Source organism: Heterodontus francisci, chromosome 14, assembly GCF_036365525.1.
Source record: "Heterodontus francisci isolate sHetFra1 chromosome 14, sHetFra1.hap1, whole genome shotgun sequence".
In the NCBI taxonomy this organism is placed as follows: Eukaryota; Metazoa; Chordata; class Chondrichthyes; order Heterodontiformes; family Heterodontidae; genus Heterodontus; species Heterodontus francisci.
This window is the reverse complement of record NC_090384.1, coordinates 60,324,000-60,345,858: the sequence shown is the minus strand read 5'-3', so window position 1 is coordinate 60,345,858 and position 21,859 is coordinate 60,324,000. Positions and strand designations below refer to the sequence as shown.

The following is a 21,859-nucleotide window of genomic DNA, read 5'->3' as shown; positions in this document are numbered from 1 at the left end:
GACTGACTGCAAAGGTATAATTGTAATGCATTTAATATATTCGGTCTCAGTCATCTCCAACAATGGGAAATTTGGCATACGCTCAAGTCTTCTGCAAGTCCTGCGGTGCCATAACTTGCTCATAACATGCACTGAATGAAACAACTTTCAGATTAGTATCAATTTTCTAATATGTGGTATTATTTGTTCATTATCAGGTGTTGTCTTTCAGATGAGAGGTTAATCTGAGGATCCATATGGCTTCTCAGGTGGATGCAAAAGATCCTAGGGCACTTTTCGAAGATGAGCAGGGGAGTTTTTCTGGTGTCCTGGCCAATATTTATTCCTTATATAAACCACTAAAACATTATTTGCTCATTTATCTAAACGCTGTTTGTGGGATCTTACTTTACAAAACTTGGCTGTTGTGTTTTTCTATATTCCAACAGTGGCTATATTTCAAAAGTACTTCATTAGCTATGAGGCCCTTTGGAACATCCTGAGGTCATGAAACACGATCTATCAATGCAAAATCTTCTTTATTTGAACTTATGCTGCAACAGGTGTTTAAAGGGTTATTTTGGTCAAATGGGTGCTGTCAAATACAGAACCTAAATATTCCACTCGTGTGCTGCCTCACTGTGCCCAAGCATAGCAAAGGTTTACTTATCTTAGAACTGATGAAGTTGCTTGCTGCTCATTTTCAGATTTTTGATACCAGCACTAATACATCTGGCACTCACTTTCCATGTGTAGTCTTCACACTGGAGGCATGACTTTGTCATTTGTCTGCCATTTTAATACCCCTGTCTGTTTCTGATTTGAGCTTCACACCCCTTCCCTTTTGGTTCCAGAAATGTTTAAGTACAAATGAGAGAGAGAGACCTAGTGATATAGGTATTTCTCAAATCTTCTCTCTCATGCTTGGGAATGGTGCACATGAAGCAGAGGAAAATCAATCTCGCTGTCTCGACTCACTTTTACATCAATCAAAATGGTCACTTCTGATTTTTGTTGAATTTTAAAAAAAATATCATAAAATGAGAAATCAACAGAAATTCTAAATTTTTTTTTATTCGTTCATGGGATGTGGGCATCGCTGGCTCGGCCAGCATTTATTACACATCCCTAATTGCCCTTGAGAAGGTGGTGGTGAGCTGCCTTCTTGAACCGCTGCAGTCCTTGGGGTGAAGGTACACCAACCGTGCTGCTCGGAAGGGAGTTCCAGGATTTTGACCCAGCGACAGTGAAGGAATGGCGGTATAGTTCCAAGTCAGGATGGTATGTGGCTTGGAGGGGAACTTGCAGGTGGTGGTGTTCCCATGCATTTGCTGACCTTGTCCTTCTAGGTGGGAGAGGTCGCGGGTTTGGTAGGTCCTGTCAAAGGAGTTTTCATGAGTTTTCTTCAGTTCGACACATGAATGTTAAGGAGACATTAAAAACAAAACTGATGTCTTCCTAAGGAACCAAAGATGTAATTTTACTAAATATTTGCTTTCTGAAGGATATGGTACACAGTATTGGAGAAATGCTTGATGTAATGAAATAATTTATACTGGCAGTTAAAGGTAAAATTAAAATACTAAATTTTTAAACTATCCAAATGAACATCTACCTTAATAAGATGGAGAATGATAGCTTTTTTTCTAAGTGCTTGTGAATTTATTCTTAAACATTGTCCTATACTTGTCAGGCATACTTAAAAAAAAATGTTTCATTTTAGTTGTAATAGTTTTTTTTTATAATGAATTTCTATCAACAGATTTGGATATCCATAATGTAGCAAATTTTAACCATAACATTGAAATCCTGCAAACCAAGTACCAACAGAGAAAGTAAACATAACAGAATATATATTCTGGAAATTTTCAAAGTCATAATCTTGTGTTTTGTTGCAGAATTCTCATGGTGGGTGTGGCGTGGATCCTGCTGTTATGGGTGAGGCACAGAGCCTGGTAACAGACCTTCTTGCTGACCCGTCCCTCTCTTCCAATATCATCTCTTCTCTGCGAACCATCAGCAGCCTGATTGCGTCCCAGCTCACATTCTCTAATACACATAGACCAAGAGTGAATCCCCTTACATCATTCTCTGACTCTTACCCCTGTGCAGAAATGGAGGACTTATCGGAAAAAGGGGAAAGAATTTTTCCAAAGGTTAGATGACTGTAACGCAAAAAATTTGACATGAGCTGCAGGAATTCTGTTTGTACCATTGTGTGGACAGTGCAGCAGAATGAGATGTTGCTTTTCTGTTAATTTGAATGGTTTTGTCACACACACGTGTGTTCTTTGAAGCTGCTCATATGCATTTGTCTCCAATGAGCTTCTGGCGGTAAACAATGGTAAGACCTGTGCGGTTATTTTTAAATAAGTACTAATTTATCAGTTGGGCAAATGGTAAAAAGGCAGTTGATAAATTGCAGAATATTAGTAAAAGAACACACAAGAACACAAGAAGTTGGAGCAGGAGTAGATCATAAGGCCCATCAAGCCTGCTCAGCCATTCAAAACGATCATGGCTGATCTTAGGATTCAACTCCATTTTCCTGCCTGCTCGCCATATCCCTTGATTCCCTGAGAGACCAAAGATCTCCCTATCCCTGTCTTAAATGTATTCAATGATGGAGCATCCACAACCCTTTGGGGTAGAGATTCCAAAGATGCTGGCGCAACAGCATGTAAAGGCTATCTTAGCTATCAGTGTTTTTATTGCATTTCAAAGGTTTCTTTTTTTCTATAAAATTTGTGGCCAAAAACTTCAACAAGGGCAATGTTCCATTCCCACCAAACAATACTAATGAATTTGTGATAAACATGTGATATACATGATACATATTTATGATTATGAGCAGTGCCAAGTCATGTACGTTTGGAAGGAACAGTGGTGGTAAAATTAGTCAATGCCAGTAGCATAAAACAAGTTGATAGCAAATCAACAGCCTGTCCTATACTGCACTTGATTTTCTTCTCGAGAAGTCAATGGCAAAGGAAATGGAAATCATGCAGGGTGTAAAACGGGCTACTGATTGGCTATCAGTCTGTTTTGCACTCCTGGTATTGTTCATTTCCATTTCCCGTATTCCTTTAGCTAACCTGTTCAGCTTGGGTTTGAAATGCATTATTTCAAATGAACAATACTAATACTAATTGTCATACCTGCACCTGCAATTTAATTTCTTTTAAAAAAGAGAAATGAAGGGATCAGGTAATAATAGATGGTTTTGCATGTTTTCTTTAACTGTGTTTCTCCTAATTAACCTGGTTTTTAGTAACTGGATTCATGTGTACAAAACTGGTACTAAATTGTCAGCTCCATTGAGAGACAGCATAGTAGATTGGAGGAAGTGGCAAAATGCATTCTGGTGTCGTGGAGGTGCTCATTTGATTTAAGGTTAAATATATTGCTGAGGCAAACTGAAGGAACTTGGCCACAAGCCAAAAACACACTGAATGATGACTATATGGAGTATTCCATTTTTTGTGACAATATTCCTCACACTGCTCAGTCCAAAATTCACAAGATATATTGCATTACTAAAAGTTTCAGACTTGTAGTAATGTTGACTATGAAAATTACTTTTCAGAAAGTTCATGGAACTGTGTCATAATTTTATTATTTTTGAACTTGGATTTTCTCCCCTGCCTTGCTGGATTATAGATAAGGTGATCTGAAAGCTTGTTCATACCATTAAATCATTTTGAAATGCTGGTTTCTATCATAATCAAGATACGGAACTTTTCAATTCTAGTTTGCAGATAAGATTTTATTTTTTTATCGTGAGAGCTCTTGCTAAATAATGTTTTTCCCTGTTAGCTCCTTTGGCCATCCACCATCAGTGACGACTGCCTGGGCATAACTGACTCTTATTTTCCTGTCTTTCCCCCTGTAGAAGTGGTTGACTTTTGCTCAAGCTCCCCATGGTGTGTGACTGAAATAGCATACGAGATTATATTCTGCAGTTTCATGGTGTAGCTGTACATTACAATATAATTGTAGCTAAGTCCATTTGTTCAATTCATTTGTTAACTTCATTTATTTTTCTACTTAGCGTTTGAGGAGAAGTTTACCAACTGGACAACTTCGAAGGAACACAGGAACGTGGACAACCACTACGTCAGCTACTGGTTTGCCAACAATGGAACCTGCTCCTCTTAGATGGGATCGAAGCAATGGGATGAAGCCCCACCCAGAGTGTGGGTCAGTGAGGTAAATTATATTTTTACTAGTTTAAAAAAAGAACCTAAGATATGTTTAATTGCTTGATTTTCATAACTAACATGGGCTAGCATTTACTGGGAAAATAAATGGTGAGTTTAATATGCTTGTCTTTACTACTGTGTAAATAACCCACAAATTTCTGGCAGGAAAGAGATAACAGATGAGTTGCGAATCATCTCAGAATGGTGGGTAATTTACGCTGCTCCGCCATTAGCCATACAACAAAACCTCAGTCAAGTTCCCTGTGGCTTCAAACAAAAAGGTTGCATTTTTCCTCCTTTCTCTTGCCTTCCCCTTCCCCCTCCATCCCTTCCCCCTCCCCCTCCATCCCTTCCCCCTCCCCCTCTACGCCCCTCTATCCCTTCCCCCTCCCCCCCACCCTTTTTTTACGAAGTGGTGGTCATGACCTGGAACTCGCTGTCCACAAGGATGGAGATACTGGAAAGGCTGTCTACGTTTAACGGCAGATAATTCATCTGGTTCAGATGGCTTGCATCTCTGATTGCTAAAGGAAGTTAGGGTGGAGATTGTGAACGGGCTTGCCATAATCTTCCAATCTTACTGAGATATGGGGGAGGTGCCAGAGGATTGGAAAGTAGTGAATGTGACACCCTTATTCAGTAAATGGTGCAAGGACAGTCCGAGCAACTGCAGGTCAGTTAGTTTAACATCAGTGGTGGGTAAGGTTTTAGAAACAAGCATCAGGGGAAAAAAATCAACACGTACTTGGAGAGATTTGAGTTAATTAGGGAGAACCAGCATGGACTTGCAGAAGGGAGATTATGCTTGACTATTTTAGTTGAATTTTAAAATTAAGTAACGGAGAAGGTTGATGAAGGGAATGCGTTGGATGTTTATATGGATTTTAAAAAGCGTTTGATAAGGTACCACATAAAAGGCTGGTTAACAAAATTGAGGCTCATGGAATAGGAGATAAAATAAGTGATTGTTTTTCAGACTGGAGAATGGTGGACAGTGGTCTTTCCCAAGGATCAGTGCTGGGACCAGAGCTTTTTTTTGCCATATGTAAATGACTTGGATCTTGGAATGCAGGGTAGAATTTCGCAATTTGCTGATGATACCAAACTTGGAGGTGTGGCAAACAGTGAGGATGATATGAACTGCCTGCAACGGGACATAGGCTAGCAGAATGGGCAGTGAGGTGTCAGATGGAATTTAATACTGACAAATGTGAGGTGACGCATTTTGGCAGAGGGATAGATTGAGGCAATATAGATTTAATGGCACAGTTCCATAGAGTGTGCAGAAACTGAGGGACCTGGGGGTGCATGTGCTGCATCAATCTTTGAAGGTGGCAGGATACACTGAGGGAATGGTTAGCAAAGCATATAGGATCTTGGGCTTCATAAATAGAGGCATTGAGTACAAAAGCAGGGAAGTTATGCTGAACCTTTATAAAGCTCTGGTTAGGCCCAGCTGGAGTATTGCATCCAGTTCTGGTCACCGTACTTTAGGAAGGATATGAGGCTCCTTGAGAGGGTGCAGAGGAGATTTACCAGAATGATTCCAGGGGTGGGGGATTTTATCAACAAGGTTAGTTGGAAAAGCTAGGGTAGTTCTCCTTAGAGCAAAAGAGATTGAGGGGAGATTTAGTAGAGCTGTACAAGTTTGTGCCAGGCTTAGGTAAGTTAGACAAGGAAAAACTGTTCCCATTAACTAATGGTGCAAGGACTAGGGGACACAGACTGAAGGTTTTGGGCAAGAAAAGCAGCAGGAATATGTGGAAGAACATTTTTACGAAGTGGTGGTAATGACCTGGAACTGTCAGCCCACAAGGGTGGTGGAAGCAGAGACAATCAATGACTTCAAAAGGAAATTAGATGGCCACTTGAAGCAAATAACTTGCAGGGCCATGGGGATCCAGTGGGGGAGTGGGATTGACTGGATAACTCTGGAGAACTGAATGGACTCCTGTGCCATAAATGACTCAGACTCTATATTTTATAGCTTTTCATGATTCTGCCCCATACGTCATAGTCTGTAGCACACAATGATTATCAGTAATATCCATAAAGACAGGGCTAAATTGTGGCGAGTCGAAGAGACTTAGTAGTTGGCAGGAAAAAAGACAGAGGCGCAAGGGGAGAGCCAACTGTGCAACAGCCCCAACAAACAAATTTCTCTGCAGCACCTGTGGAAGAGCCTGTTACTCCAGAATTGGCCTTTATAGCCACTCCAGGCGCTGCTTCACAAACCACTGACCACCTCCAGGCGCGTATCCATTGTCTCTCGAGATAAGGAGGCCCAAAGAAAAAAATATTTAAAAAAAAATTAAACTCACCACAGGAAGTTAGGGCTCGTACTTAACAATGCATGGACTTTATTAATGACAGAATTCGTATTCCTGCAATGCTACTCAACCTCTCCATCCCAGAAAGGGAACAGTTGAAATTGTGGAGTTTCATTTCTGCAGGTACTAAATAGTTATTAGAAGTTTTAAAAATTTAAATAATTTTTGTCCTACTGTTCCTTTTTGTCTTCAATCCACTTAATCTGATCTTTTCCTTTTTATAATTCTCTTTGATTTGCATCTAATTCACCCAGTTTCCTTCTCCCTTATTCCTCTGTTTTTTCTTTCTAACCTTAAATTTAATTGGTTAAGGAGATAGACTGTTGGACCTGTCACTCACCAAGGTCTCAGATGCCCTTTTGCGCCATTATCAGCTTCCACTGCCAGCAACTCGCGCACAAAATTTTTTGATCTGAGAGTAAGGAAGAAAAAAAACAAATGAGGCACTGTCCAGGAAATTCTGGACTGTTGGCATGGTCTATAGGACGCAGCAGGTGGGTGTGTTTTTTTTGCTTTGCTTCACCATCCTACCTCAACACTGGGCGCTGACCAGTGGAACTTATTTACTGAGAGTAATCTAGTTCAAATGTTATTTAAAATTGATGCAATTTGAAAGAAACGATACGGAGAGGCAATATAAATTTAATAGTACAATTTTAAAGGGGGTGCAGGAACAGATGACCAAGGGATTCACATAAACAAATTGTGATTGTGGTAACACAAGTTGGTAAGGCTGTTTTATAAAAAAAAAAAGCATGTGGAATCCTGGACTTCAATAAGTAGAGGCATAGTGTATAAAAGCATGGAAGTTATGCGAATCCTTTATAAATCACGGGTTAGGCCTTAACTGGAGTATTGTGTCCAATTCTGGGCACCACACTTAAGGAAGAATGATAAATCATTAGAAAGAGTATAGAGAAGATTTACTAGAATGGTACCAAGGATATGGGGTTTCAGTTATGTAGAGAAACTAGAGGATCTGTGATTGTTCTCCTTTAGAGCAGAGAAAGTTCATGGTAAATTTAATTGAGGCTTTCAAAACAAGAAGCGTTTGTACAGTCAATAAGGGTAAACTATTTCTACTGACAGAAGAGACAGATTGAAGGCAATTGGCAAAAGAACCACAGGGGAGATGAGATTTTTATTTACGTAGCCAGGATCTGGAATACACTGCTTGAAAGGGCAGTGGAAACAGATTTAGTAGCAACTTTCAAAAAAGAATTTGATAGATATTTATAAAGGAAACATTTGCAGGACATTGGGGAGGAAACAGGTGAGTGGGGCTAATTGGATAGTGTTGTGCCTAATTTAACTCGGGATGGGAAGATTGACTCCTTTTCCAATTATGTCAAACTCCCAGGCACCAGACACTGGAATACAAACATATGACAAGAAGAAGTTTAGTACAACAGTTTTATTTGGACACCAAATAAGTACAAGTTTCACTTCTTGTACGATACTACTCGTCAACGCAGAGGTTATCAGTCTCTCATCACGGTTGATCACTGAGCCTCTGGACTTAGGGTCCTTCCATTGAGAGTTGTTCCTAGGTTCCTGCCGAGGATATACTCGAGCATTAACCCTTGTATATTCTTTAAAGGCTCATTGCTCAACCCATGACTCACATGATCGTGTCTTGCATGGTCTTTAAGGTAAAGCTCCAAACATTAGCTCGTCTTTGATTAGCAAGCGTTAGTGATTTAGCTGCCTAAGCAGATGTCCCGACTTGTTTGCAACACCCATTGTTTGTTCCCCTTAATTTGCTCCCCTTTATCTGCACCGTTCAACAGTCAGTTATTTGTTCCCCATTGTCTGCACCATTCAACAGTCTGGATCCTCCAGTGTCCCATAAAAATAGGGTGGGATGGTCTCCTACCCCACAGGTCACTGTAGGTTGTCCAAATTGATCCCAATTTCCCCTGCACACCCTTGGTGAGGCCTGACACTATCATTGTTGAGGATTTGGCAGTTCCGGGTAGCCTGGCCAGCTGCCCGTCATTGGGGCCATCCTAAAGGGTCCTTGGGATCCCCAATCTCCTTTGCCTTCTAGAGGGCAGTTGTCTAGGTTGGTTCCCTCCTGCACCCTGGGGTCCTTCTGAGTTAGAACGGGGCTGTCGCCTCGGGCCATCACAATCCCTGGCAAAGTGCCCTTGCCTTCCACAGTTGTAGCAAACTCCACCATCATTTCCTGTACTTCCTATGGGTCCTGCTGACCTTCCCCACCCTGCCTGTCCCGAATCGCGATAGTCCCGAATATGGGGGTGGTTGTCCTCTGTTAGGTCGACCTCCTCCTTCATTTTTCCATGATGGTCCTTGTGGGACAGAGGCATGGAGTTTGCCCTGCAGGGGTTTGCTTCCTGATTTACTCTCTCTCAGCTCAATCTCGTTCCCAGGCTCTAGTCATTCTCCCAAGCGCCCATTGTTCTGTTGGGTCTGATCAGTAGGGTCATAAGATTCACAAGCATTCTGGCTTGATTCGTTGGAGTGGGCGATGAATGTTCTTACCCATCTCGGTCCATTAATATTCCCTAAATGCTGTCTGACCAATCCGGGTCCGTAAGTTCTGTCAAACTTGCTCCATAGCCGGTTGGATAAGGCTAGTGCGTGTTTGTTAGCTCTCTGCCTACACTTGTGCAAGCCAGCTGTGGGGTCGCTTTTGTTGGCGCCCGACGCTTCCAGAATGGCTGTCTTCATTTGGTCGGGGGTCCCATTCCCTAAATGTTGGGGCTGCGGGAGTGCGGAGAGCAGAATTGGGTCTACACACATTCCCAATAATTTTACTTCCTCCCAGTCATCCGGTCCGTGCAGTGCCCAGAGCTGGGTGATGGCGGTAAAAGTGGTGTGTGGGTCTCCCGTACCATTGTACTTAGGGACCTCCTTCTGCATCTCGGCCAATGATGGTGTATGGAGTGGTGTAGGTCAGGGTCTGACCTTCACCTATCGCACCCGGGGCTTCATCTGTTCTACGGGTTGTTACGGGTGCCATGGGGCTGATGGTTCTAAGGGGCTACCAAGTGCTGGCAGATTATCCCAATCTCTCTGGTCCCCGTAATGGTCTCTATCATCATTGTCATTATACTGACTAGCTCGCCATGCAAGCTGTTTCCAATCTAGTTCACTGGGGTTCCCCCAGTTATCGTCAGGGTCTTCTCTGTCGCCAAAGTCACAAATTATGCCTCCTTGGGCAGACAATTGAGACTGCAGTTCTCTGATCTCTTGTTGACACTTAATGTGGTCTCCCTGATTGTGTTTGTTGTCTGCAGTCTGTTGTTGTAAGACCTTCATAGCGATCTGGAGATCGCTACATTTCTGTTCAGTTTTGGTTAATTGTTCTTCAGCCCTTTCAGCTTTTCGCTCAGCCTTACTACGTCTGTGTTCAGCCTTTTCAGCCTGAGTTTGGAACTGACTCAAAAATACTAATTGTTTCTGTTGTTCTTCCTGGGACGACGACTTCTCCTTTTCTAGCTGGAGGACCCGTTCCTTCCAAGCATCCCTGTCCTTTTGCGTCTTTGCCAGTTGTTCTTTTAATTGCTCTACTTCCCTTTCCTTTTCATCTAATTCTCTCATACACGTGGCAATCGCCGTTGCCTTTGCTAATTTAGGGTTTTTTTTAGACTGGTGAGTACGAGCATCCTCCCAATGCTGCACTCCTATGGATCCCTGACCCGTGTACTGCTTTAACAGCAAACTCAGTTCATGAGGGCCACTTATCCTCTAAGTACCCCCTCAATTCCGATTCCCAATTGGGCCGAGACTGAGCCACTTTAATGCAGACTTTCACTGGAGGATTCCCCGAATCCTTAACTTCCCCTGTTGTATTTTGGTGGCAAGTTCGGATACTGCGAGCTTATGACAAGCTTCTTATCAAGATCATGCCAATTACGGCAGTTCTGTTGTGTCTAATTTAACTCGGGATGGGAAGATTGACTCCTTTTCCAATTATATCAAACTCCCAGGCACCAGACACTGGAATACAAACATATGACCAGGAGAAGTTTAGTACAACAGTTTTATTTCGACACCAAATAAGTTCAAGTTGCACTTCTTGTACAAGATAGTATCCATCAACGCAGAGGTTATCAGTCTCTCGTCACGGTTGATCACTGAGCCTCTGGACTGAGGGTCCTTCCTTCGAGAGTTGTTCCTAGGTTCCTGCCGAGGATATACTCGAGCATTAACCCTTGTATATTCTTTAAAGGCTCATTTCTCAACCCATGACTCACATGATCGTGTCTTGCATGGTCTTTAAGGTGAAGCTCCAAACATTAGCTCGTCTTTGATTAGCAAACATTAGTGGTTTAGCTGCCTAAGCAGATGTCCCGACTTGTTAGCGACACCCATTGTTTGTTCCCTTTAATTTGCTTGCCTTTATCTGCACCATTCAACAGTCAGTTATTTGTTCCTCTTTGTGTGCACTGTTCAACAGTCATGTACCCTTAACCTCAGGTTTCGACATGTCTGTAAGCTTACTTCAGCAAGTTCTGCACCTATCTTAGCTGCGTTAGAGCATGCTGGGTATAGAACAATACTTGACCAATTTTCAAGGCCTACGGTAGCTCCTCCTGAGCACTGACATAGGCACGATGGGCAGTATGGCCGCCACCTGCGTATGATTGTGAAAAATGCAAGTGACATTTATAGCTTTCTCAGCAGTTGCACTAGTGCAGCTACTGCCTATCAACCAGCACTCATAATTTTATCTTTAGAACAAGATGTAAGTAGTTTGGAACTAATTTATCAAACATCACTCATGATTTTTGAATTTTATTTAGAATATTCAGGGTGAAACAATGAAAAGAAATGGCAAGCGAGCTAACTTTGGCTTTGGTGTACCATAGCAGGAGTGTGTCCTGCTGGATATCCATTTTATTAAACTTGTCATAGAGTAACACAGCACAGAAACAGGCTCTTCGGCCCATCATGTCTGTGCTGGCCATCCAGCACCCAACTAATCTAATCCCATATTCCTGCACTTGACCCGTAGCCTTTGTATGCTATGGCGTTTCAAGTGCTCATCTAAATACTTATTAAATGTTGTGAGGCTTCCTGCCTCCGCCACTATGCAGCAATCCATAGTCTTGGTTGTCTAACTTTTCTATTAAATGCGGTTGCCTGAAAATGTGATCTTTGGAGGAAGGGGGCATAACTGAAATTTCAGTTTAAATTTTTTTAACACGTGGAGGTATTTTGAATATGTGCAGTCCAGTGACCATTTCTGCATTTCCTGTCTAGTTTATTATCACAATATTTACAGTAAAGGGATATCTAAAGAAAAAATAATGTGGGAAAAGTATTAGATTTATGATTTCTTCGAGCTGGAATTGCTATTTATGTTTACTGCACTAAATGGTGATTTAAACTGTGTTGATGTTTGTTCTATCCTTTGCACATCCATCTGTTAAAGTAAATTATAAATATTTCTGTGAACTGAAACCTCCAATCTAAAACATTTACTCGAGATTCAATACTGAACACATTTGAGAAAATCCATGTTCAGATAATATCTTTGTTACTTTTTGTATAAAAGAATAAATAGAGGATACATTTTGGGAATGCACTGAATACAATGTTATCCAACAGGCAAGCCCAACTGAGTAGGATAAAAATGACAATGTTGCAACTATGTTGTTGTGTTTGGCAGGCCAGTTGACTAAATATTTAAATCCAAATGTTTTCTGTTTATATCATTCTGAGCAGAACAAAATAAAAATAATCTTTTCCAAGTGTCAGAAAATGTTAATCGAAGTCAGTTGAAAATCAGGCATATTTATTGGAGAGAAAAATAGCACCTCATTTCAGTGACTTCACAGATGGCAATACGTAAAGTTCCTACCTTAAACTTAATGAAGTCTTCTTCCTTAAGTATAAACTTCTACTATCAGGAATTCCTGAGACAGAAAATGCTGAAAGTGGGAGAGGATCGTTTGAGGTGCAGCAATTATTTCTAATTCTTGGTGCAATAATTTCTTAATATATTGTTACCGGGGTCCCTCTCTGGGCCACAGATTGCCGATGGAGGAGGGCCTCCCTCCACATTAAGCCCGCAGGGAGACCACTTTGTTTTACTGGGCGAGCTCTCCATGTGACGGTGCTCCCACCAACTGCGAATAAAATACCAGCCATGATGGGACGAGGCCCTGAAGTGGCTGTTATTTGGCCAGTTAAGGGCCCCAATTGGCCTATTGATGGGAAGGCCATCTTTGGCTTTTCCTGCCCCTCACAAAATCACATGGCGACAGGAAGGCGATGGGCACTCCACCCGTCACTATTTTATGGAGCCCCCTGCCTCTCTTCCCATCTTTTAGGGGCCCATGAAAATTCAGCACCATTTTTCCCTTAAAACTTGTCTTTGTCTCAGCCACTATCCAAGGCCAGCAATTCCTTGCTCAAACAACACTCTGTCCAAAAAAATATTTTTCTCTGCTTGTTCTCTTGGTGACACTTCTTAAGTGATGACCCCTTTACCACTAACTCAACAGCCTGAGAAAATACTTTTTTCTCTACTTATCTTATCAAATCCATTTATAATGCAAGAAACTTTCATTAACTCTCCTCCTTGCCCTCCTTTTATCCAGTGGAAACAGTCCCAGTAGCTCAAATCTGTCCTCATAAATAGTTTCCCATTTCTGGCATCATCCTGATAAATCTACCTTGTTAGCCTTCTATGCCTTTGATGTCCTTTCTGTAATTGGATGCTGAAAATTGGACATGTTTCTCTTTGTCATTATTTCTTTGCTTTTCTACTCTGTGCCCCTATTTATAAAGTGAAAATGTAATTGACTTTTTATCACTTTCCTTGAAAATGTGAGTGCAAGTAGGTAATCATAATCGACTGTACAAACCTTTCAAAATCTTTCCATTATGCCTGTACTCATGTTCTTTATTCTCTGACTTCTCTCTTACTTTACATATGGCATTTGTCTGCCCATTGTGCAAATATGTTTTTCTATGTTTTTTGACAGTTTGATTTGCTGTTTGGAAAAACCCCTATTTTTGTGTCACTGTCTCGCTCCCAGTGTCGAAGTCCAAAACATGTATGTGCTGAGAAAAAAAAAATAGATCCAGCATTGACCGGATAGTATACTTTTTTCAACCCTTTGCCAATCCAGACAGTGCACATTAATCATAACTTGAAAAACTTTTATTAACTCTTCTCTTAGACTTTTCCCAGTGCTACAAATCTCTCCACTCAATGCAAGTTCACGGAATAGCACCTCATCTTCGATTAGACCTCAACATTTGGGCCTCAAGATTGAGTTCAACAACATCAGATCATAACCACTTTCTCCATTTTCTCAGGTAGCAGGTGCTAGTAATGGTTCTGCTGTTGCCATTTATGCCTCCTCTTGACACATCTTTTGGTTCTTTATTATCCATTACCACCCCATTTCACCTTGCACCATCATCACTTTTGTTGTTTAATGAATCCTTCCCTCCACTTTATCACATAGCTTCCTTATTGTTCTTCCATGCCCCCTCCTCACTTTTTTTCCAGATTCTATACTTGCTCATAAACTGTTCAATTTCTAACTTCTTGTAGTTCTGATGAAAAGTCATCGACCTGAAACGTTAACTCTGTTTTTGTCTCCACAGTTGCTGCCTTTCTGTTTCTATTTGAGTTTGTGTCCGCAGTATTTTGCTTTTGTGTTAATTATAACCCTTTATTTTCTCATATAAAATAGAAAATGCTGGAAATATTCAGGTCAGGCAGCTTTTGTGAAGAGAGAAACAAGATTTACCATTTCAGATTGATGACCTTTCATCAGGACAGGATTAGAGATGTAACGGGCTTTCAGCAAGTACAGAGGTAGGGAAAGTGGGGAGGGGTGTAAAGAATAATACGGAAAGTCTGTTATAAGATGGAAGGCAGGAACGATTAAATGACAAAGGGATAATGGTGCAAGGAAAAAGGAAATGGTAATAGGGTGGGTCAAGAAACAAAATATGGGTCTAGAGGAGGTGAAAATGGGAAAAGCAGAATCATCACCAACTGTCTGGAAAAAATTGGAGCAGAGGTTATGATCTACAATTTTTGAACTCCGTGTTGAGTCCAGAGGATGAGATGCTGTTCCTCGAGCTTACATTGAGCTTCATTGAAACAATGTAGGAAGCCAACATCAGAATGGGAGTGGGCAGAGCATTAAAATGCCACGAAACCCATAGCTCAGAGTCATGCTTGTGGTCTGAATGATGTGTTTTGCAAAGTGGTCACCCAATCTGCACTTGGGTTCCCTATTGTAGATGGGACTGCATTGTGAACAGTGAATCCAATGTACTAAATTGAAAGAAGTACAAATAAATTACTGGTACATCTGGAAGGAGTATTTGGGGCCTGAACAGTGTGAAGGGAGGAGGTAAAAGGGCAAGCGTTTGATCTCCTTGGCTTGCATGAGAAGGGAGGGGATCTTGAGAGTGATTGAGAAGTGGGTCAAGGTGTCACAGAAGGAACAGTCCCTTTAAAATACTGGGAGAAGAGGGGGAAGATATGTTTGGTGACCTCACACTGGAGTTTGCAGAAATGGTGGCAAATGGTCTGTTGAATGTGGAAGGTAAGACAACGGGAACCCTATCGTGGTTCTGAGAAGGAGGGGAAGAGGTGAGAGCATAAGTGTGGGAAATGGAAAGGGCATGTTCAAACGTGCTGTCAACCACAGAATTTAATCTCTGTCAGCCAATCCTTCTGTTTCTATGTTGCTAATTTACTATACTATACGGCAGAAATTTTGCATCAAATCTCCTGTGAGGCACCCAATTGAACACCTTCTGAAAATCCATATACCTCGCTTCTAAACATTCTTTTCAGCTCTGCAGTTGGTTATTTCTTCAAACAAAATTCTGTTAAATTTGTCAAACATTGTGAGTACATTTATCCAGTGATGCCCTTAATCACCATTATGCTATACTATTTCTGAAAAAAAAACTAAAAAGCATTATGCTAGATTGTAGAGGGGGTGGAAGAGATTTACAAATCACAAATACTGAGCATATTGAATTCAGAGCCTTTTCTGTATCCATTCGAAAACACAGTATACAAGAGCCAAATCAGCCAATAGGGTTTATTTTCTAGACAGACCATATGCAATTTACTGTATTGTGAACTTTTTCACCCACTCAGTCTCCTGAGTGAGGCAACCAACAAGTAGAGTCGTATCACCAAGATCAAACTGTGAAACTTTTCATACATCCAAAATTAATCAAATTTTAAAAGTTAAAGCCACCTTTGAAACTGGACTTGCAACTCTAGACAGATGATTGTATTTCTGGAACACTGATATCCTGTAGTATATTGATCAGTATATACCATTCTCGTAATATGTTTTACATTTATAAACCCCTTTAGAAGAAAGTTGCACAAGTGCATAACTGCTATACATCTGCATACAGAATTACATATAAGTAGAATGAAGAGAAAATGAGCCTTTATTATCTATGCATTTAAAAATTGTGTAGTTGCATATCAGATGTTGATATTCATTTATTCAGGTGGTTATTTACCTTTTTCCTTTGAATTTAGAGAAATTCCCTAATTCCATATGTTGATGTATTGTTTTTTTAATTGCAGAGCAGAGTATTTGTGTTTGTTATAGTAGATTCACATTTAAAATTTTGTGCCAGAATAAGTAATTGTAAACAAGAAACTTAACTGAAGGTTTTTGTTGTTAGAAATTATTTCATTTTTTGTTTAAACTCATTTTCATTAATAACAACAACTTGTATTTGTACAGTGCCTTTAATGCAATAAAATGTAATGCAATGCGCTTCACAGATCCGCTATGGAACAAAATTTAAGATATTAGGGCAGATGACCAAAAGCTTGGTCAAAGAGGTAGGTTTTAAGAAGCCTCTCCAAGGAGCAAAGAGAAGGATTAGTGGAGGATACCACTAGTAAGGATTGACTTTTATCCCACAATTAAACCTCTAACACCAGTGTAGCAAAATTGTATTATTTTTACTCCACAATTTGGAGGTAAATCATAATATTTTCTGTTTTGTACTATATTCCTTTGTGGACTGGTATATGTAGTTAGTGGAGTACCCTGTATAAGGTGGGTATAAAGTATTTATAATTTCAGCATTCTCATCCAAAAAGTATTCCAAGAAAAAATACTTCCAGTTATTAGAATATGATGGGATGTGGAAGTTGTTTCATGAAATCGATATCAACATGTATACCATGTGAAAGTGCACTAAATACTGATGCTGTTGATTTATTTCCAGGTTTATACCTTATGTAGTTTGTTACGACCAGCTAAGATAGAGGTCTAGGGTTCCCTTTCAGCCTTCACCTGGTCTTACTGCAACAGGGTTTTATTTTTAAAAAGCGTTTTTAGCTCCCCCTTGGTGAATCCTTGTTCACCGCTTTCCAATTATAAGGCAAAGAAATGAGCACAAACAGGCTTTCTTAGGTTTAAAAAGAAGGGTGAAATTTTATTCAACTCAAATTCTGATTCAGTTGACGCCTACGAATACACGACGCGCCCACGCTAGCATGCATACGTGATACACACATGCAAATAGAGACAGAAATGATCAGAAGAAAAATTAAAGTGGAAAGGTTTGAGGCAATATCTGAAGAGTTGCTATGGTTCTTCAAGCTCACTGTCGAGTCCATGGTTGTAGGTGGATATTGCTTTTCGTTGGGGCCCAGTATTATTCTTCAACCTTGTTCACTGTAGGAGACTTTTCTGTTTTGGGATTCATGTGTCTTCAGTCGATTTTTGGAGTTCCATGAGAAGGAGATGGGAGCAGACAGGAGAGGCTGTGGTGAGCCAGCCAGGAGAGGTCTTTTCAATCCAGGAGCAAAGAGCTTTCTGCCAGTTCAAACACTGTCTCTACAATTTAAAACTCCCCAAGTTGGCCAGCAGGGTCGTCACGTGTCCGACTGGTATAACCACGTCTGGCTTTGTGTATTGTGTGTGTCAGGAAATGGTCTTTTATCTACAAACACTGTCTGTTAATATGCAAAAATGTCTTTCCAGCCAGTGGCATGGCAACCCCTTGTAACAGGCCTTCTCTTCTTCCCAGCAACAATTTGAAATTTAATGTCCATGTGGCAAGATTAATATGCCTCATTCTTGGCAGATGGGTCTGAATGGCAAGTTATAGAGATATTCCTTCCATATTGTATGCTGCATGACTTTATTTCAGAATCAAAATAAAGGCAAAATACTGCAGATGCTGGAAATCTGAAATAAAAACAAGAAATGCTGGAACTACTCAGCAGGTCTGGCAGCATCTGTGGAAAGAGAAGCAGAGTTAATGTTTCAGGTCAGTGACCCTTCTTCGGAACTAGCAAATATTAGAAATGTCAAAGGTTATAAGCAATTAATGCGGGGGTGGGGCAAGAGATAACAAAGGAGAAGGTGTTGATTGGACAAGGCTACATTGCTGACCAAAAGGTCATGGAGCAAAGGCAAACAATATGTTAATGGTGTGTTGAAAGACAAAGCATTAGTACGGATAGGGTGTTAATGGACTGAAGATTGAAGAGCAGCAAGTACAAACATGAAAAAAAACAGTGGGTAAGCAAACTGAACAAACTAAGATGAAATGAAATAAACAAAAAAAAATTGTAAAAAATATAAAAAAAGAAAAAATAACTAAAAATAAAAGTAAAATGGGGCCTGTCATGCTCTGAAATTATTGAACTCAATTTTCAGTCCGGCAGGCTGTTGTGTACCTAATCGGTAAATGAGATGCTGTTCCTCGAGCTTGTGTTGATGTTCACTGGAACACTGCAGCAAGCCCAGGATAGAGATGTGAGCGTGAGAGCAAGGGACGTGCTGAAATGGCAAGCGACTGGAAGCTCAGAGTCCTGCTTGCGGACTGAGTGGAGGTGTTCCGCAAAGCTGTCACCCAGTCTGCGTTTGGTCTTTGCAATGTAGAGGAGGCCACATTGTGAGCAGCGAATACAGTATACTACATTGAAAGAAGTACAAGTAAATCGCTGCTTCACCTGAAAGGAGTGTTTGGGGCCTGGGATAGTGAGGAGAGAGGAGGTAAATGGGCAGGTATTACACCTCCTGCGATTGCAGGGAAAGGTGCCATGGGACGGGGAAGGGAACGATCCCTTTGGAATGCTGACGGGGAAGGGAGGGGAAGATGCGTTTGGTAGTGGCATCATGCTGGAGGTGGCAGAAATGGCGGAGAATGATCCTTTGGATATGGAGGACAATGGGAACCCTATCACGGTTCTGGGAGGGAGGGGAAGGGGTGAGGGTAGAGGTGCGGGAAATGGGCCGGACACAGTTGAGGGCCCTGGCAACAACAGTGGGGGGGAATCCTCGGTTGAGGAAAAAGGAGGTCATATCAGAAGCACTGTCATGGAAGGTTGCATCATCAGAGTAGATGCGTCGGAGACAGAGAAATTGGGAGAATGGAATGGAGTCCTTACAGGAGGTAGGGTGTGAAGAAGTGTATTCCAGGTAGCTGTGGGAGTCGGTGGGCTTATAATGGATATTAGTAGACAACCTATCCCCAGAGATGGAGACAGAGAAGTCGAGGAAGGGAAGGGAAGTATCAGAGATGGACCATGTAAAGGTGAGAGAAGGGTGGAAATTGGAAGCAAAGTTGATAGTTTTCCAGTTCGGGGTGGGAGCAGGAAATGGCACCGATACAGTCATCAATGTACCGGAAAAAGAGTTGGGGGAGGGGGCCTGAGTAGGACTGGAACAACAAATGCTTGACATATCCCACAAAAAGACAGGCATAACTAGGACCCATGAGGGTACCCATAGCAACACCTTTTACTTGAAGGAAGTGAGTGGAGTTGAAGGAGAAGTTGTTCAATGTGAGAACAAGTTCAGCCAGGCGGAGGAGGGTGGTGGTGGATGGGGACTGGTTGGGCCTCTGTTCAGGGAAGAAGCGGAGAGCCCTTAAACCATCCTGGTGGGGGATGGAGAAGTAGAGCGATTGGACGTCCATAGTGAAGAGGAGGCGGTTGGGACCAGGAAACTGGAAATTGTCAAACGCAGACGGGCCCCCTATTTTACTTTTATTTTTAGTTGTATTTTTTTAAAACATTTTTTACAATTTTTTTTTTGTTTCATTTAGAGTCATAGATACAGCACTGAAACAAGCCCTTCGGCCCACCGAGTCTGTGCTGACCAACAACCACCCATTTATACTAACCCTACATTAATCCCATTTTCCCTCTCACATCCCCACCTTTCCTCAATTCTCCTACCACCTACCTACACTAGGGGCAATTTACAACGGCTAGTTTACCTATCAACCTGCAAGTCTTTGTTTTCATCTTAGTTTGTTCAGTTTGCTTACCCACTTTTTTTTTCATGTTTGTACTTGCTGCTCTTCAATCTTCAGTCCGTTAACACCCTATCTGTACTAATGCTTTGTCTTTCAACACACCATTAACATATTGTTTGCCTTTGCTCCATGACCTTTTGGTCAGCTATGTGGCCTTGTCCAATCTACACCTCCTTTGTTATCTCTTGCCCCACCCCCGCCTCACTTACTTATAACCTTTGACATTTCTAATATTTGCTAGTTCCGAAGAAGGGTCACTGACCTGAAACATGAACTCTGCTTCTCTTTCCTCAGATGCTGCCAGACCTGCTGCGTGGTTCCAGCATTTCTTGTTTTTATTTATTTCAGAATCCAATGAACCACGGCAAATTTAAAAGTACGAACCTTAGTCAAGAATAGTTTCATACACTTGAGAAGAGTTTTTCATTCCACTAATAAACATTGAATGTATTATGCAAAAGAAAATTTTCACCACTCTTTCCACAGTTAATACAAAAACAAAATACTTCAGATGCTGGAAATCTGCAGTAAAAACAAAAGAGCTGGAGGTCACAGACCTGAAATGTAAATTCTGTTTCTCTCTCCACAGATGCTGCCTGACCTGCTGAGTACTTCCAGCATTTTCTGTTTTTCTTTCTCTAGTTAGGTCCTGCGTTTTGATAAAAATTTGTGGAAGACAGATCATTCTTGTTAAAGGGACTAATTGTACCTGAAATTGACTAATTTGCAAGGATTCAATGATTAATGCAAATTTTTACCTTTGCACTTTATGGAATATTACTGACATTGCAGTGCATGGTACAGAATGTTTTACGATGGAATAGGGGAAAGCTGATCCACATTATAACAACACTTGTCCTCTATTCCAACATAAAACCACCTACATCTTTCGCTTCAGCTGTTAAAATATCATTGAGTATATCAGTTTTATGTGTTAGGCAAACTATTTTTGATTTGCTTCATCTCCTTTGTTATTTATTTCTTCTGACTTTTTAAGGTGGTTTCTATTAGTTAAAATTTTGAAATAATTTGTGGGGAATTATATGGTCCTTGCCTACCTCCTTTCCTGTTGGAGATGGCTGTGAGGAATTGTGGGCACAATTTCAATTGCCTCTGTGAACAGATTAGTCTTAACTCTCCTGTCCGTGTGTTTTGCTTTGTTTTAACTTAAGTAGTTTAAAATTCAGTCTTCAAAGTCTATGGCCCTAGTGAAGAAGACAAATAGCAACTTCAGGAGGACAGGCAGGATGGTAAATTGGGGAAATGGACATTAAATTTCATTTGATGCAGAAAAGTGAGAGTAAATTTTAGGAGGAAGAATAAAAAGACATACATACTAAGTGGCAATCTTGGTGTTTCAGATGGACAGCATTTTAAAAGCGGGGTACCCTGTGATAAAGCCTTTTTTAAAAATAAAAAGTATATGGGATCCTAGATTTTATAAAGGAGCAACGGCGACAAAAGCAAAAGAAACTACACAAATTACTGAGAGCCTTACTTGTGATGGTAAAACCATGGAGAGTTTGCAGGAGCAGTGAGAGCCTTTAGTTACAATGACAGATTATGGAAGTTGAGGCTCTTTTCATGGCAACAAAGAAGGTTTAGAGAGGTATAATTGAGATATTGAAATTGAGAGATTTTGAAGAGGTAAGTTCATAAAAAATATTTCTACTGGTTGGTGAGTTGGCAACCAGAGGACATAAATTTAAGATCATCAAAAGAATAAAGCAGTAGGTGAGGATAAAACTTTTACATGGTGCGTTCTTAGGCCATGAATTGTTGTATCAGAAATTATGATGGAAGCAAAATTGTCATGAGTTTTAAAAGGGAATTGAATAAATATTTTAAAGATAAAGGGTTTTGTAAAGGGCGTGGAAATGAGATTGAGATTCAGCACAGGTGTGATGGGGCCAAATGACCTCATTCTGTGCTATAAAATTCTATGGTTCAACGACATTACTAAGTTTAGGGAAGAAGGGTCACTCCTCAAATTTCACCCTTTAGTGAGTTTCCAGTCTCTCTATCTCGCAGCTTTCTCGGGAGTGGAAAATAATAAAAGCGCAGAGAAAGAGGCAAGATCAT

General features: G+C 40.9%; 1 protein-coding gene across 9 annotated transcripts in view; it reads left to right on the top strand.

Annotated features, from left to right (window-relative positions):
* Positions 1–21,859, top strand: part of pde3b (phosphodiesterase 3B) — a 272,093-nt gene that overhangs the window by 197,739 nt on the left and 52,495 nt on the right. For all 9 annotated transcript variants that reach the window (XM_068046307.1, XM_068046305.1, XM_068046306.1 and 6 more), the window contains 2 exons: positions 1,878–2,135; positions 4,031–4,188. In XM_068046307.1, coding sequence (XP_067902408.1) covers positions 1,878–2,135; positions 4,031–4,188 — 416 coding nt within the window. The remainder of the gene's footprint in view (positions 1–1,877; positions 2,136–4,030; positions 4,189–21,859) is intronic.